We start from the raw sequence: 17,290 nt of genomic DNA, 5'->3' as shown, positions 1-17,290 counted from the left end.
TTTTCTTCAGCAACATTCATGGATGAATAAATTACATCTTATGGATATGAGGTAATTTTCTTATTTCAAAGATGACTGGAAAAAAACAACAAAATAACAAGCACACACATCCACAAAAAAAAAAAAAACAAAAAACAAAAACCACTCAGTTCTCTCTCTCTCTCTCTCTCACCAGATTAATTGATTGCAGATGGCAAGAATGGAATGCTCATGTGCAAGAAAGTGATAGATTTCATGTGTATTATCAGATCAACTCTTTACATTGTGTCCCAGCGTATTTATCCATGAATTTGGCAAAACATTCAAAATATGTCATGACAAGATTTAGGTTTGGGCTTTCAGATAATGCAATTCATCATTTTCCATACACACAGCATAGTGATCATGATCTTATTTGTCCATTGTGCACAAATGCAGAAGAAAACGAATTACATTTCATGTTTTGTTGTCCAAAGTTATGTGAACTAAGGTATAACTTCATACCCCAGAAATATTACTCTCAGCCTTCTATGTTTTAAACTAGTTTTGCTTATGACGTCACGTCGTGAAGAAGAAGTCAAACAGTTTGCAACTTATCTATACAAAGCATTGAAAATCCGGTCATTTAGTTGTTCCTGATTATCAATCTAGGTATTGTTTTGTTTTATTGTATCATATACTGTGTGTCATAATGTTTTCAAAATAAGTTTACACACCACCCCTTCATAAGGAGCTAAGGCCTTTTTTGAATAAACCATCCGAATCCAAATCTCTCTCTCTCTCTCTCACGCACACACACACACACACACACACACACACACACACACATGCACAAAAAAAAAGAAAGTCAGTAAGAGAGAGAGATACATTCATGTCAGTGTTTGGAATTAAAAAAAAAAATTCAGTACCACAACCAAGCGCTCACAATTACTCTGCAGCAAGTTAAAAGACAAAAATAGCACCAGCCAATTAAAAAACAACAACTAAAAATCAATTACTAACCACCAAAGCACATGCACTCATACACCACCACATCAAACATGCAAAAAACAAGAACAAAAAAGAAAAAAAAAAAGAAAAAAAAAGAAGCCCCAAACCAAAAGAAGAATTATTTCAATGTAGGGTCAGCGATGGCTTGCTTGGGGTCACAGGTGAAGGACACGGTGATGGCATATCGCACGCCCTCGGTCAGACGCTCGACAAAATGGGGATTTTCTGATCCTGACGTGAAGAACGACACACGGCCTGCAAGCCAAAATGTTAACGCACACATTAACTGTCTTTTTTGTGTTCTAGTTTCTTAGAGTAGCACAAAGAAACAAATACACCCATGCCCCCAAACAAAACTCCCTCGCTCTCCCCCATATCTCTCTCCCTCTAAGCAAATGTTGATTGCCTGATAACAGCACAACAAAGTCAGTCATACAATGACTCTTGCATTGCAGATATATTCTCTCAAATAAAGAGGTGTGTGTGTGTGTGTGTGTGTGTGTGTGTGTGTGTGTGTGTGTGTGTGTGTGTGTGTGTGTGAGTGTATGTGATTGTGTGTGTGTGTGTGTGTGCGTGTGTACATGTGAGTGCATGTGTGCTGTATGTGCATGTGTGCGTGCATGCGTGTGTGTGTGTGTTGTTTGTGAATGAGTGCTGCACACATATCTCACACATGTTTAATGCCTGCAAATGCATGGATACATATATGCACTTATCAAACTGCATCATGCTACACAAGGCGTGATATGGCTCATTCTAAAAGGCCTTTAACACATCTTTGCACAAAACACAATAGTCGTAACCGTAATATGTGATTTTCAGCGTGTTTGACAGAACAGAAAGGAGTAAAATCACAGTCCGGAAAAGCAAAAAACAAAAAAACAAAACAAAAAGAAACCCCCAAAAGCCACAAAAAACCCAAAGTGAAGCAAAGGTGATCACCTAGCCTGGGCTCCACAGTTCTATTCTTGCCATCCTCGTCCATGAATACAAAGCGTCCCCCTTGAAAATCTTGAGCGTAGGTGGTCAGGTACAACAAAGATGTGTAGTGAAAAGACCCGTACGTTTCCTGCAAAAATGCACTTGAAACAAAGGAGTGTTGAAAAAACAACACAAAAGAAACCCCAAACACCACACACACACAAAAAAAACCAACCAACCCCACACATAATGTGAAATCTAAAACCTGTTTATAAAACTGAATCTTGTCAACCAAATGACCCTGCACGTGGACAAATGTGTGGAAAATACGTATTACCTCTGTTGCATCCTATCACCTATTTTGGCATTCTTGTGCTCACATGTACATGCACACGTTAATACAAGCACACAAACATACACAAATACAGTCATCCCGTCACACACGTGTACACACACACACACACACACTACACAAACACACACATACACAGATACAGAAACACACAGATCATAATTGTAACTTAAGACAAGTGGTCAGTAATATCTATGGTAATTATATATGCTAATCAAATTGTGCTGGACAATCCTGCGTGCATTATGCATGAACAGATGAGAATGTGTGTGTGTGTGTGTGTGTGGGTGTGGGTGTGGGTGTGTATGTGAACTTTAATTAATAGCAGAATATTAGTGCTGAAGATCCTTTTCTTTTCATAAAATAACTGACGTTTTATACTGAATTTCTGCAGATGCCTCTCTCTTTAAAATGTTGTTTTTAAAGTATGATGTTAAAGATTCATTTGTTAACATTGCAGCAGCAGTGACTAAAGACAGTTTTCACGTTTTAAACTGGACAAGGAGGACTTATTGTTAAACCTGCATCACACAAAACATCGTCAAATGATCAGTGGATAACAACAGCAGATGTTTTGTGGTGCCACAATCTAGTACTGAACAATACAGAAACAACAACACCAATGAAGTGGATCAATCTCTTTGTGAAGTCAGCTGGTTTCAGGCGGATGGCCCAGAGCCAACACCACTAGTCCTACTCCTGTGTGCAACCCTTCCTCCCACCCCGCATTGCAGTTACGGTCAATCTTGGCTTCAACAACATATTCAGAAAGGAAATTTTCTATCTAAAATTACGTTTAAATAACATACTTACCGTGACCCAACTAGTGCAGACTGCGGCAGGGGTCTGACATTCGTGTCCTGTGCAAACTACTATCCGCCTATGCGGAGAAGATGAGAGAACTACGGCCGATAACCTCCCGGAAGTAGGTAACGTCCCCTTTGTCCCCCTGGCTAGCGCCCTCTTTTGACGGCAGCCATTCAGAATTATATTTTCAGTTTCAGTTTCTCAAGGAGAAGTCACTGCATTCGGACAAATCCATATACGCTACACCACCATCTGTTAGGCAGATGCCTGACCAGCAGCATAACCCAACGTGCCCAGTAAGGTTTTGAGTGCATGCATTTATATTTGTGTACCTATCACAGTGGATTTCTTCTCTAGAATTTTGTCAGAGGACAACACTCTTGTTGCCATGGGTTCTCTTCCGGTGTGCCAAATGCATTTACAGTCAATCTTGGCTTCAGCAACACACTCATTCAGAATTAGATTTTCGGTTTCAGTTTTCAGTTTCTCAAGGAGGCGTCACTGCGTTCTGACAAATCCATACACGCCATATCAAATCATGGAGTCCAGCTATGGCGTGAGTGCCTTTTCCTGTTTCTCATCTCCATCGTCTTACCTTATCGACATGCTTGTGCCAGTACTCATCATGGATGGTGTGGGGAGGGGTGGTGTCCATGCGTGAGAAGAAGGTAGGTTTGGTCAGGAACAGCTTGCCCACAGGTATCTCAAACTCCTCCGCTATGGCTCTGTGGATGTGGTCCTTCACTTTCCTGAAAGATGGCCAGCATGGTAAGTTTTGGAAGATGGTGTGGTATTAAAAAAAAATTTTCTTTTGATTGATACGGCCAGTTATTTTGGTTGATTCAGAGTATGTCTTATCTGGGTCAGTTCAATGAATGTGTGTGTATTGAGTGTATATGTACATATGACAAACTGAATTAAGGACAGACAAAGAAATAAAACAACATGAACAACACCACAAAGTACAAGAAAACATCCCCCAACAAATGTAGCAACATCTAGGCACAATGATATCTAGTGAAATGCTCCGTGTGTACTCACCTATATACCTTGAAATCCTCTTCAGAAAATGGGGACTCAGCAATTCTGAAAACAAACATTAACACATCCCGTTATAATCTGAATATATTATAGTGTGCAAGCAATAACCCCCCCCCTCACACACACACACACCCCACCCCCCTCACAAATTGACACGAAGTAGAATAATCATGAAAGAAACACATAAATTTCCTGCACAGTTTGATCCAGTATTTCCCCATACTATCTTAAAAAAAAAAAAGAAAAAAAGAAAAGAAAAAAAGATAGATAGACAGATAAATAGATAGATGAAGAAAGACTCTGAAATAAAGCAGAGAGCTGATGAGATTTATTGGAATCAAGCATGCAGTAGATTAACTGTTATTTTTCATGTGAGTCAAACAACACTATCCCACCCCCCATCCCCACCCCCATCCCCTTTTTGTACAAAAGATATTGTTCCACAGCAGCTGATGTCATGGCCACCAAGCCATTGTGGGAAGCCAGACACCTTGGGTCTGAAAAAAAAGGCAAGATATCCCCCCCCACCCCCCACCCCGCATCCCCCCCCTCCACACACACACACACTCAACACACACATACATACACAAACTCAGCAATTGACAGAGAAGACAAAATGAAAGGGAGATTACTTATAAATGTTGACAAAACTGTCTCCCATGGACAAGGCACCGGAATGTAGGTCCAAAATGGAAGCCTGGAGCAAAAAACAAAACAAAACACAAACCCCCAAAATACAAAAACCAACCAATAGTGAACGCCTAGCAAAATGATAAAGTATTTGAAATGACTTCTGTCAGTAACCATTCTGTCAACAATTATACTTTTCACCATCTACTTCATATTTTTTTCTGTTTCCACTTACCCAGCAACTAGCTTCTTTACATACTTTCTAATTCCACTTACACTTTTACTAGGTATTTAACATTCTTTCCATCTTTCCGTCTCCATTCATGCACACATGTTTTGGGCTTACTCCCATATTCTACTTATTCAATGTATACAATTATTTTCTCTAACAAATAACCAGCATTTGATTATTTAGCAAACAGTTAAATGGGCTTCTAGTCTTATAAATGGATCAAGAAAGAATGAAATTAGCATAAAAAAAGACTGAACTCTGAATTATGAACGAAAAATGGACAATACCTATGGCTACTCTTTGACAGACTGTCACAACCCATAAGGGGTTGCCCATGAACCCCCCGCAACTTCCCAGACTAACTAACACCCCGACAACACAAAACACAGAGACATAGATAATTCAGCTCAATTCTTTACTATTGTTGGACTTGGAATACCCTGGTCCAGACACACAAATTTAAACAATTAACTATAGCAACACTCTCCTTTAGTTACACCATAGCAGCATGACCACGACAGAGTAGGCCCTAGTAACGGCAGCACAGATCTGCGTGAAAAAAATGTCAGTTCACTTAAACCAAACTCAAACTCCCCCGTTGAAGGCCAGCATCACTGAACTGGCTTTAGTTGTATGCCTGCAGAATCGGAGAGGGTGGAACGGGATGAGGGACTGTGGGTGAGGACGATGGAAAATATGGGGGTCGGGGAAAGAGGTGGGTGTGAGGGAGTTTGGAACAGACAGGGATGAAGTGGAATGATGACCACTGAAAAGGCGAATCCTGGAGTCCCGTCGGGGTGGCAGTCAGGGGGAACCCACAGGAATAAGTCACAGGGAACAAATCTGTAACAAGACTCCCATATCTCTGTAGACTATGCTCTAACACGTTATGAGAGAGTACCCCTCCCCCTCCCTTTCCTTAAGCAATACACATTACGCTAAGTAGGCGAGTAAGTGGATATTGATGCAGTCGCTTCCACACCAAAAAAACTACCAATGCCAAATATACATGAACTGTTATGGTTTCTCCAATAAAGAGTTACGCCACACATAAACTGAAAAAGTCATTACAAGTAACCCTAAATGACAGTCAATATTTATCTTACTGGTTTCTCCAGAAACAAAACCCAAATAGGCAATATTAAATCTCCGTGTCACGATACAAAAATGTTTTGGAAAATCTACACAGTTTTCATTGTAAAGAAAATAAGTTTGAGACAATAACTCGAGCTGAATACATGTCAAAATAACACACTTAACACAACCTTTTATTAATTCCCCCCAAAATATCTAGAAATAAAAGACTATTGAATTTAAAAGATTTCCATTAAAACAATCCCAAAATGCCAACAAATGTCACAAGTTACAACACTAACACCACGAGGACAAACTATACAACTCCCCCCTCACCTGTCACCAGGAATCAAGCATACCACTGGTCCAGGAGAGAACACAGAACACAGACCCACACAGAGGCAGAAGGGGGTCACACAAGAATCGAACCCCACGACTGTCCAAGAGGGCACCCAACAGCTCGCATGCTGGCTCGGCGACCCTTCTCTTTCCAAAGCTCGGCACAAAAGGCAAAGCAAAACCCTTCCTTCAAAACGACGTTAACTCCAAACTCATCTCAAGAGTTCAGAGCGAGAAGGACTAAGGACATGTCAGACACACATCACAACAGATTCACGTGCTTCAGTTCGGAACAGAACTGAGCACACAAGAGAACAATAGAGCAAAATGGGGGAGAGAGAAGGAGGGAGAAATGGAGAGGGGAAGGGGAGAGGAGGGGAGAGGAGGGGAAGGGAGACAAACACACGCACAAATGAATGCCACGAGCCGTGACAAAGACAATGGCATACATTTCAAACCCGTTATGAATTATGCACTTAGTTTTGATTTTTAAGGGGCAACCACACTTATTCCTTATTCAATATTTCTCCTCTCTTCATCTCACTCATTTTCTTTTAAAATTTTTAAAAAAACAAACAAAAAACCAAAAAAACACTCATTTTCCTAAAAAAGAAAAGAAAAGAAAAGAAAACAAAACACACACACACACACAGAGAAAAACAGAGATGTATTGGAAATCATGTTTTCTGATCTTTAACACAATTCAAGCAGATACATCTTCCAATCAAGTGCTCCAAAATGGTGATTCTGCAGTATCCTGCATCTGTAAAATCAAACCCACTTGACCAGAAGAACCCTGAGTGAGCATGGTAACAGAACAACTGTAAAGAAATCATTTTAGTGAAAAAGACTTTTCCTCTGTATTCATTTAACCTGGTCTGATTTTTGAAAGATACTCACCCCTCCTCTGGATCCACCGAGAGACAAACCTCTTTTTGCCACCCTGGAAGCAGACAGCATCACACAAGTCTGTTGATATGGAAACGACCACTTCCTGATCAACACACTACAGCATCAGACATACAAATGTGTGCACACATCCACACATACATACACACTAATGTGCACATACACACATACAGATATACAAATGTGTGTATGCACACCCACATGCACATACACAAATACATAAATGGACACACCCACACCCACAGGCACACACACACAGACACACAATGTGCACAGACACAGACACAGAGACAGACAGACACACACACACACAAATGTGTGCACACACACCCATTTAGACAAATGTACACTTACCCACATGCTCACACACCCCACAGGAACACATACAGACACAGAAATGGCACACAGACAGACAGACAAACACACAGACACAAAAGTGTGCTCACAAACACACACAGATACCAAATTCACCCAGCTAGCCAACTGCTCTGTGCTGAGCTCTCCAGTGCCAGTCTACAGTATACCAAAATTGATCACAAACAGTATACTGCACCCAGTAAGCAAAACATATCCCTGCGGCTGATGGTGTGACATACCGAAGTAAGTATTCAGCATCTTCTTGAGATACCAGGCTGTCTGTCACTGCTCTGCCACATTGTTTGGGCTTGCATTCTAAAAAAAGAAATTTAACTGTGTACAAAGACAACATCATACTGTTGACAGAAAGAAGATGTTGCAAAATTGAACTCCTTTCCTGCTCACTGAAAATAGATGACAAAAAACTGAATGCCTTTAAAAGTAATTTCATTAAGCTACAAAGTTGAAGATTAAACCTTTTTCTAAATCAACAAAAATAGTAGATTCATATTGATAATTAAACTGGGGTGTCCATCTGAAGAACGAGATGTTAATAACTGCTGACAGAAAAAACACACCAAACAACTGAATTTAACTTTTTCAACATTTTAACATGCATGTCAACAGAGTATAATCATTTCCTATATAATTTTCCCCTGTCCACCAAAGTTTAAAAACAACAACAGATGACTGACAATGTGTAAACGTGAGAACACACACAGGTGAGTCAAAAGCTCAACCACATGAGCATGCACACAGTACGCGCATATATTTGACTTTCATACATAATAATTATTGACAGTGTGCAACACTGCAAGTGTGCATATTTCTTCACATTGGTTTATTGTATTTTGTTTTAGTAAACAAACAATGAATGAGTGACAAGAAGAAAACTCACTTGCACAAGCTTACACACACACACACACACACACACACATACATACATTCACAAACATACACACACACACACACACTCACTCCCTCTCTTTCTCTCTCTCTCTCTGTGTATCTCTCACACCTTAAACACACATATATGCACAGACACAAAAGACACACACAAATCCACACACACACACACACCTTACCTGTAAACTGTTCATCCTTGTAATCAGCTGAACAAGGCACAGAAAACCTCAGTTTATCATGTGTTACCTGTGCACTGGCCAACGTCACCTCTGTGTCAGTAAACAGGGATGTCAGTGGGGAACGGAACACGTAGAAAGACAGCATGACAATCATAGTGCTCACTGCCAGGCTGGTTTTGCCCATCAGTGATTTATTACCCATTGATGATGTCTTGTCCCCATTTTTCACTCTGACAGATTAAAAAAAAAAAAAAAAAAAAAGAAGTTGAAACAGGAATCGCAAGAATATCTTTACATTTTTTCTTTTTTTTCAAATTTCACCCACATTTCACCCTCATTTGCCCAGTTTCCCTCAACCCTCCATTCATTCACATCTCCCACCCCTTCTAACCGATAATACTCAAATGTATTCATAAATACTTTAACAAAATGTCTTCAATCACTGATATGTGTGACGGGACATTAAACAAAATTCCTCCTTTTTCACATCAACAAAACTTTCTTTTTCTTTGTTCACCACACTAATCTTTTCTAGACTTCTTGGATAAAAGATTACTATGGGTATTTTCTTTAAAAAATGTTATTATATAGAAAAGGAAGAAGATAATAAAGTTCTATGAGTTCTGACATTCTAAACAAGTTTATACAAAAGAATAAGAATTAAAATCTTGATTATATCATGTAGATTTGGTTATAAAAATTTTCTTTGGTGGATTATTCAGATTTGTACATTCAGTTCTAGTTCAGAATAAAAAATGGTATTAATGGTCTGAGTTTCTGCTTGAAAAAAAAGTCTGTAAGAAAACAAAAAATAAACAACAAAAACAATCAAACAAAAAAAAAAAACCCAAAAAAAACACCAGGAGATATTTACTTTACCTTTTATTATCAGCCTGTTTCCCTTTTTCTTTTGTAGTTGTCTCTGCTTTGGCCTGGTGAAGTAAACACACACACACACACACACACACATACATGTATACACACATACATTGATCTATTTTCATTATCTCCAGCCATCCACCAATTATCAACTGTTTGCTTTCGTTCCTTTCATATCAATTTATTTGTCTATTATACTCATTTTTAATACCTTTATTTGTTCATCTATTTCTTTTGATTCCTTTGATGAAATATAATGTTAGTGTTATGTTCATCACTTAGCTTTCTTCTCAGTGACTGTGACTGATTGAGTCAGTGTGTGTGTGTGTGTGTGACAGGGACTTAGACAGAGACAGAGACAGACTGACAGACAGAGACAGAGACAGAGACAGAGTGTGTGTGTGTGTGTGTGTGTGTGTGTGTGTCACAGTGTGTGTGCACACGTGCATGCCTGTAAATTGATGTACCTGCTGAATTAGCAGGTTTGTGGGCACCCCCTGCCCCTCAGTATATATACAAATGCGTTTTGTATATGAGTGCATTATCATGATGATTCTATTTTAAAGATAATTTATAAAATTTCACAGCACAATGAAGTAATCTGACCTCCCCAATTACACCCATAAAGTTATAACTGAAAAAATCTAAAAATTGATGTTAAGAAATTCGTCGTTTCACTGTTGTTTATGGTAATCATTTTCGTGTGACATATTACTGTCATTCTTGTGTTTTCAACATCAAGTTACACATGGCCAATGGAAGTCTGCAGTGGACCGTAACAAATGGCGCGCTGCTGTGCACAAAGGCGCCAAGTTGTGCGAGGCCAACAGGACTGCTGCAGCTGTTCAGAAGAGGCAGGCCAGAAAGTCACGGGCAAACAAGCTCCCTGACAGTGATATGCCTGTCTTTGTCTGCCCCAACTGTCAGCGAACATTTCGTGCGCAGATTGGACTATTCAGCCATCTGCGCACTCACAGATAGACTCATGAGCATCCTTCCCCCCACCCCACCACCACCCTCCCCCCATCCCCCATCTGGATGACAACGATGGTCATCATCGATCTCGATGGACACACCACCACACATGGCCAATGGAAGTGCGACACGTGGGTTCACACTTGACTTGACTTGACTAGACGACGGTTTAGGCCTCTCCCGAGGTCTGTTCGTGTTCCTAAAGAACTATTACTGAAATAGTAGTTCAGACTGCAAGCGTCGGTCAAAATCCCCGAAAGCCCATCAAATGCATGACACAGCGCCTCCGCATATTATGAAAAATAATTACAATAAAATAAGATTTATACATGCGGCACAGAATCGTTTGAAAACCAAAACTTCTGTTATTGTTTCTTTGTCTTACCTGTTTTGCTTTGGACGATGCCATGTTCCAGCTTTTCGGTGAGTGATTTCCCCTCGCCGCCAAGCAGACGACGTAAGGTTTTAGCAGACGATGGCGAAAAAACAAGTTTTTAGATTTGTAAACACGAAAGCAACTAAAACACACGATGATCACAGGGTTTGCTATATAATTCAACTCTCTATTGGCAATAAAATTAACATATTTCGTCTTGTGTCGAGAAATGAGAAAAACAAATGTTTGAAAAGTTACCTGCGACTCGAACAGAACCAGCCACTTGTAATACTAGTACCGCACCATACTTTCAAAATGACTGAATAAGATGTTAGATGATAGTACTAAATGGTATTGTTGCTCAAATATATATGCTATGACTTTATCAATTACTAAATTACTGAAAATAAACATACCATATTAACTATTTTAACATCGAGACTGCGGAGCTACTATCATCTCTAGAGCAACTAGCAACAGGATCAACAAAATGGAGTAAAACAGCGGAACCACTGAAAGCTTGACGATAGACAACAGCATGGAGGATATATTTGGCTTGGGATCAAGACGATCCATGAAGGATCGGTTTCTTGGTGCTGAAGATTCTGGGTATGTGTCCATTTTTTGGTCTGTGGTTTGGGTGATTACATAGGAAAATGCCAGTCAATATACAGTAATTTGAGTAAATATCAGGTAATCGATGGACCTCGCAGAACCGTAGCACGGTAAAACCTCCAAAGATTGAACTGACAGAACTGTATGATGTGGAGATTCAGCATATTTATGTAAAAAATAATATAAAACTCGTGCACGTTTTTAAACATTGGATTCGAATGTTTGTGCTTCATTGCGGACAAACGTAGGATGCCAAGAAGACTGGATTGGCAAGATAAACAGGATTATTATTTTATGAGGAAACATGGTAAACATGCAAGAGTTAGCAGGAAAACAGAAAAAGATTTAGGAGTCAACATAGATAGCGAGTTGAAGTTTTCAAAGCACTTAGAAATCCAAGTGAAAAAGCAAATACAAATTTGGGTCTTCTTCGGAGATCATATCAGTATACCTTGATGCTTATACCATGAGACTTGTTTACTGCCTTTGTAAGGCTTCATCTAGAATATCCTAACTGTGTTTGGAGCTCACAACTAGAAAATGACAACAACAGCAACAAAGAAAAAAGGGGAAAAAGTGTCTTAAGAAGAGCTACAAAATGTGCATGGGGACTACAAGATAAAGAGAATGAAGAAAAACTGAAAATCCTGAAACTGCATAACATGCATTATAGAAGAGATCATAGTGATCTAATTGAGGTATTCAAATTCAAACAATGTGTACTGTAAAACTAGATTGTGTCACCATTTCTTCTGAAATAGCTTTGAGGAAACATGGAATAAACAGGACTCTTATATGGTGAATACTTCAAAGTTGAATTTTGAATTATATACACATGTGTGTGATGTTAAACATAATGTGTATGTAAATATCCATGCTGACAAGAGATAAACATGCAGGAGACGGGACTGTGCACAGATAGGCTGCACATTAAATGATATCTATAAGCATACACATGATAAAATGTCAACACCAATTAATGCACACAAATGTGCATACAAATAAGCATGTACACATTTATACACCTGCACACACATGAATGCATGTTTGCACTTGCAATACACACACATACATGCTCACACACACACACACACAACACAACACAACACAACACAACACAACACAACACAACACAACACACACACACACACACACACACACACACACACACACACACACACACACAAACAAACATGTGTGCAAGTGCACACCCCGTCCTCCTCCCCCAAACAACCACATCCACACACACACACACACAACCACACACACGCGTGTGCGCATGCGCAAGTGCACTTATAAAGTACAATCACACACCTGCATGGTTGCATACAGAAATGGTAAACATTTATGGCATATATTTAATATTTCCAATGCAGATAGCAAGCATTATTTGATTAGTATTAATTAAAAATATGAGTGAATTGATATATGTCATTATATTTGTCCAAACAGAGAAGAAAAAGAAAAAGCTGACTTGCAAGAAAGAGAGAAAGGGGAAGATGAAGAGGAGGAAAGAGATGAGGAGGAGGAAGAGGAGGATGAAGAAGAGGACGATGACATCGATCTGGATGAAATTCTTGGGTAAGTTAACATACTTTTAACTTCAGTTATTTTTAGTTCCTGATTAAAGTTGATACAATATTGGCTACAATTTTCAGATATGTTTGGCATATGTGTTTGTAACTGCAGAAATAACAGTATTTAAATGATTTTCTGTATGCATTCTTGAATACTTGTTGAAACAACAAGCTCTTTTGTTATTGAAAAACATTTTACCTTTGCAGGTTTACATTGCACCACAAGACCCACAAGCAACTGTCTGTCATGTAGAATCTGAATGATAGAGATTTTTTTATTTAGGGGGGATGTTTAGGGGCAGGGTGTGTGTGTGTGTGTGTGTGTGTGTGTGTGTGTGTGTGGAGGGGTGGGGGGTGGGGGGGGGGGTGGGGGGGGCTATCCTCTTCTTTTCCTATCAGTATAATTTTTTAAATATCCATTTATAGTACATGCAACCAATTCACACGGCAAGACATGACATCATTTGTGCAGGTTATTTGATTGAATAGCATGTGTATTGCTTTCCTTATAGCACATTTATTGTTTTCCTTGCAATTATTTTATTCACTTAATTTATGTATTGCAGTGACGCTGACAGAGAGCGAGGGTGGCAGGATGTGCGTGTGAAAAATGCCAGGCCCCCTCATCCTCTGACTGTCACCCATGTCAACCAGACACTGGATCTGCAGGTAAACATATTTATTCTGTTACATATTTATCATTAACCCTTTCGCTGCCAGGGAAATAAGATTTAAGTGAAATCTATTTGCCAGGGTTTTTTCACAAAAAACGGGTATAAATTTTCAAAAAATTCTGTGCTCTTTGTTATTGGAGAAAGACCCATAAAAGTATATATTTTCTGAAAGGTAAATGAATAAAGAATACAAAACACATGCTGTTTTCCCATTTTATATATTTTTAGTGACATGCTGTTGTTTTGAAATCAGTGTTTTGTTTTTTGTCACATTTTCAACTTGTTCATTACAAACATTAGTCAGGTAATTTGCACAAAAACATCATATTTTCTGGACAAATGGATATCTGCAAACACAAAATCATACTAGAACAACCACAATATATATATATATTTTTTTAAGAGATAGATACACAATACATTGTGACTTCTCCAAGTGATACGATGGATGTGAGGCCACGCCCCCTCAGTCTGCACCCCCTTCCTCCTCACCCCTCTCACACGGTCACTTGATTCAGTTGTCATCAGACCGCGTTGGCTGCGTGCCAAGAATATCGCTCTGCTGCTAATTCGGTCATCTGTCGTCTGCTAACATCTGTACAGCCGGTATCACTCACTGACAGTCGCATCTTGGCCACTCTCTTGATTACTCCCTTTATTTTCTATCAGATCGTCCTATAAATGTTCATCACTATCTTCTTCGAATTTACGCTTCAATTCCTTCTGAGCATCAGCTAAAGAAAGAAATCTTGGTTGATTTAGTTCGTCACGATCGCATGTCTTGAGCACGGCGTCAGTCCGACATTTTGTTGAGCGAGCGAGGAGAGAAGTCAGGCAAACACTTGGACAGTGACCCAACCATAACGTTCAAATAAAGGACTGCTTCATGACGTAGATGGGGTTTCTAGCTATGAATAGAATCTAGAGAGATTCCCCAGGCTAAAGCTACCACTATTTTTGCCAATGAAGTGAATGCAAACCAGGGAAAAGTCAGAATATTTCGATGACGAGTTATCTCGTCATGCAGGCAGCGAAGCATACATGCTTGCCATGACGAGTTATCTCGTCATGCAGGCAGCCTAGGGGTTAATATGGAGTTTTACATGCTAAGACCATGTCTGTGACAAGGGGCTGTCAATAACAAGTTGAGAACCTAATGCCACAAAGGAAAGAGAAGAGGCTGTGGATTATACTACAAGGCTAATGCCCAGAAATGGTATTACATACAAATTAAAGCAAGCAGGAGGCAATTCTTGGCAAAGGGGATGCATGTGTCTGTGTTTTCATATTACAAGGTTTATGTTTGTGTGTCATTCTGGTATATTTTGATGCTGTATAAATTTTCTTAGGTCCAGATACTGTGGCGTATTGGAAGTGGTGTGTTATGTGTACATGTGCATGCATGCATGTTTGTGCATGCTTTTGTGTTTGTGTGCATGCATCTGTGTGTGTGTGTGTGTGTGTGTGTGTGTGTGCACATGTTTAGTGTTTGTGTGTATGTACATAAGTGTGTACATGGGTAAAAATATTCACAAAAATACAATGTGTGCTTGATGAGATAAATAAGGTAAAAAAAAAACAACAACAACAAAACATAATTTGGAGAATGGATCTGAAATATTTCATTTTTCAACAAACATTGCTTTAAAAAAAACAAACCATGTAAGCAGGTTTCAAAAATAAAGACATCTTTTGACATTGACTATGACTTGTAGCTCTTAGACACATTCCGCTATTGCTAGAATGTATGTAACTTCATAAATCTTCTGCATCATAATTATGTGTCCCACAGAGACTGCAGCAGTCCATGTCATCAGTGAAGGCGGAGGACCAGAGCTCGGAGGAATGGCTGGAGAGCCACAGCGTGGAGCACCTTCGCCTGACCCTGCAGGACCTGGTGGACAAGGGCAAGATTGGAAAGTGAGTGCTGCCTCCTGCCTGTCTGATGGGGCACAGGGTTCAAGTCTGTTTCTTCATTATGTACGAGGGTAACAGATGAGAAAGAGACTTTTTTTTTTTTTTTTCAACATCCAGCCCCGTATTGAGAGAAAGACGCGGGTATTGTGGGAGATTGTTGTATTGTGTTGAGTGGAAGAGAGAGAGTGGAGAGTGAGAAAGGGGGAAAATGGAATGTGTGTGTGTGTGTGTGTGTGTGTGAGTGCGTGCACGCGCGTGTGCATGGACATGCGTGCATATGTGTGTGTCTGTGTGTGTGTGTGTGTGTGTCTGTGTGTGTTGTTAGTGGTTGTGGAGGTGGTTGTGTGTGTACTTGTGTTATATGTATATGTGTGGATTTCTGTATATGACAAGCTTCATTTTGTTTGTTGATATCTGTGTGTGTGTGTGTGTGTGTGTGTGTGTGTGTGTGTGTAGATATATATATATATTGATTTTGATTATGTATTGACAGGTTGAGTCCTGACCAACAAACAGGCAAAGTAACCCAGCACATCCAGTTTGATGCTTTCGATGTCAATGAGTTCGAGTACAAGATCAACATGTGAGTGTCCCATAAAGATAGGTCTTAATCAAACATTTTCTCTCAAATGATTGAGTTTACTGGTTTGTTTGTTGGGTGGAAATACTAATCATTGTTTGGGTAGTGCTTTTTCCAGTGATTTCCCTCTTTTTTTTTCTCAGTCTTATATGCATTTGTTTGTCTTGAAACCCATTTGGTCATACTGATACAGGTTTAAATCCAGTGGGTTTTTTAATAGTTTTTTTTTTTTGTTTTGTTTTTGGTTTTTTTAATCTGTTGTGATGGTTGTGTTGTAAAGAATTTTGACTTTAAATTCAATATTTCTGAATTAGACCTTCCTGAGAACTGCATTTTGCATGCTGTGGTATTTTTCATGGGTTAAAAGAATTATTTTATTATTTGATGTTGTATTTTCTTCTTTTTTATGTCTATTGTAAACAACTTAACAATACAGAAAGGATTAGTATGATTATAGATATAAGTCACATCGACAAAGTAGCCTACATTTGAAGTTTTTAAGTATGAGTGTAGAAGATTTACATGGGCCTGTGTGTTAGTTCATATATGCAGTGTACATAACCTTCATATTAACTGTTATTTTTCAGGGCCATTGAAATGTACACCAAGAGAATCAAATGGCTTCTGCAAGGCAGCAAGAGGGTAAGGAGTATGTGTGTGCATGTGTGTGTGTGTTTGTGTGTGTGTGTGTGTGTGTGTGTGTGTGTGTACTGTCATGTGGTGTAGCCTACTTTGCTGAACAAAAGTAATGCAGTCCCGTCAACAAGAAAAATCCAAATAAAGATTGATGACTGACATACATGTGTGTATGCAAGTATGCATTTGTACATGCATTACTTGCTTGCCTGTGAGAATGTGTGTGTGTGTGTGTGTGTGTGTGTGTGTGTGTGTGCGCGCGCGCGCGCATGCATGCATGTATGTGTGCATAGTGCAGGATTATGTGTACCACAGATGCCCCCTCTCCACCTGTGTTCTCTGCCA

The 17,290-nt window shown here is 39.4% G+C and overlaps 2 protein-coding genes across 3 annotated transcripts in view; one reads left to right on the top strand and one right to left on the bottom strand.

Annotated features, from left to right (window-relative positions):
• Positions 1-156: 156 nt before the first annotated feature.
• On the bottom strand, positions 157-11,156 carry LOC143291856 (2-oxoglutarate and iron-dependent oxygenase domain-containing protein 3-like). The gene is made up of 10 exons (XM_076601973.1): positions 10,956-11,156; positions 9,596-9,648; positions 8,717-8,946; positions 7,871-7,946; positions 7,266-7,308; positions 4,723-4,787; positions 4,091-4,135; positions 3,645-3,798; positions 1,912-2,038; positions 157-1,224 (listed from the first exon to the last, which is right to left on the bottom strand). The coding sequence occupies exons 1-10, from the start codon at positions 10,977-10,979 to the stop codon at positions 1,088-1,090; spliced, it is 954 nt and encodes a 317-aa protein (XP_076458088.1). The 5' UTR covers positions 10,980-11,156; the 3' UTR covers positions 157-1,087.
• A 268-nt stretch (positions 11,157-11,424) lies between these two features.
• Positions 11,425-17,290, top strand: part of LOC143292507 (von Willebrand factor A domain-containing protein 3A-like) — a 41,777-nt gene continuing 35,911 nt past the window's right edge. For both annotated transcript variants that reach the window (XM_076602855.1, XM_076602854.1), the window contains exons 1-6: positions 11,425-11,555; positions 13,014-13,142; positions 13,705-13,807; positions 15,605-15,732; positions 16,223-16,312; positions 16,897-16,951. In XM_076602855.1, the coding sequence (XP_076458970.1) occupies positions 11,485-11,555; positions 13,014-13,142; positions 13,705-13,807; positions 15,605-15,732; positions 16,223-16,312; positions 16,897-16,951 (576 nt within the window). In that variant the 5' untranslated portion in view covers positions 11,425-11,484. The remainder of the gene's footprint in view (positions 11,556-13,013; positions 13,143-13,704; positions 13,808-15,604; positions 15,733-16,222; positions 16,313-16,896; positions 16,952-17,290) is intronic.

Source organism: Babylonia areolata, chromosome 18, assembly GCF_041734735.1.
Source record: "Babylonia areolata isolate BAREFJ2019XMU chromosome 18, ASM4173473v1, whole genome shotgun sequence".
In the NCBI taxonomy this organism is placed as follows: Eukaryota; Metazoa; Mollusca; class Gastropoda; order Neogastropoda; family Buccinidae; genus Babylonia; species Babylonia areolata.
The sequence above is the reverse complement of the archived record's forward strand: the minus strand, read 5'-3'. Positions and strand labels throughout refer to the sequence as shown.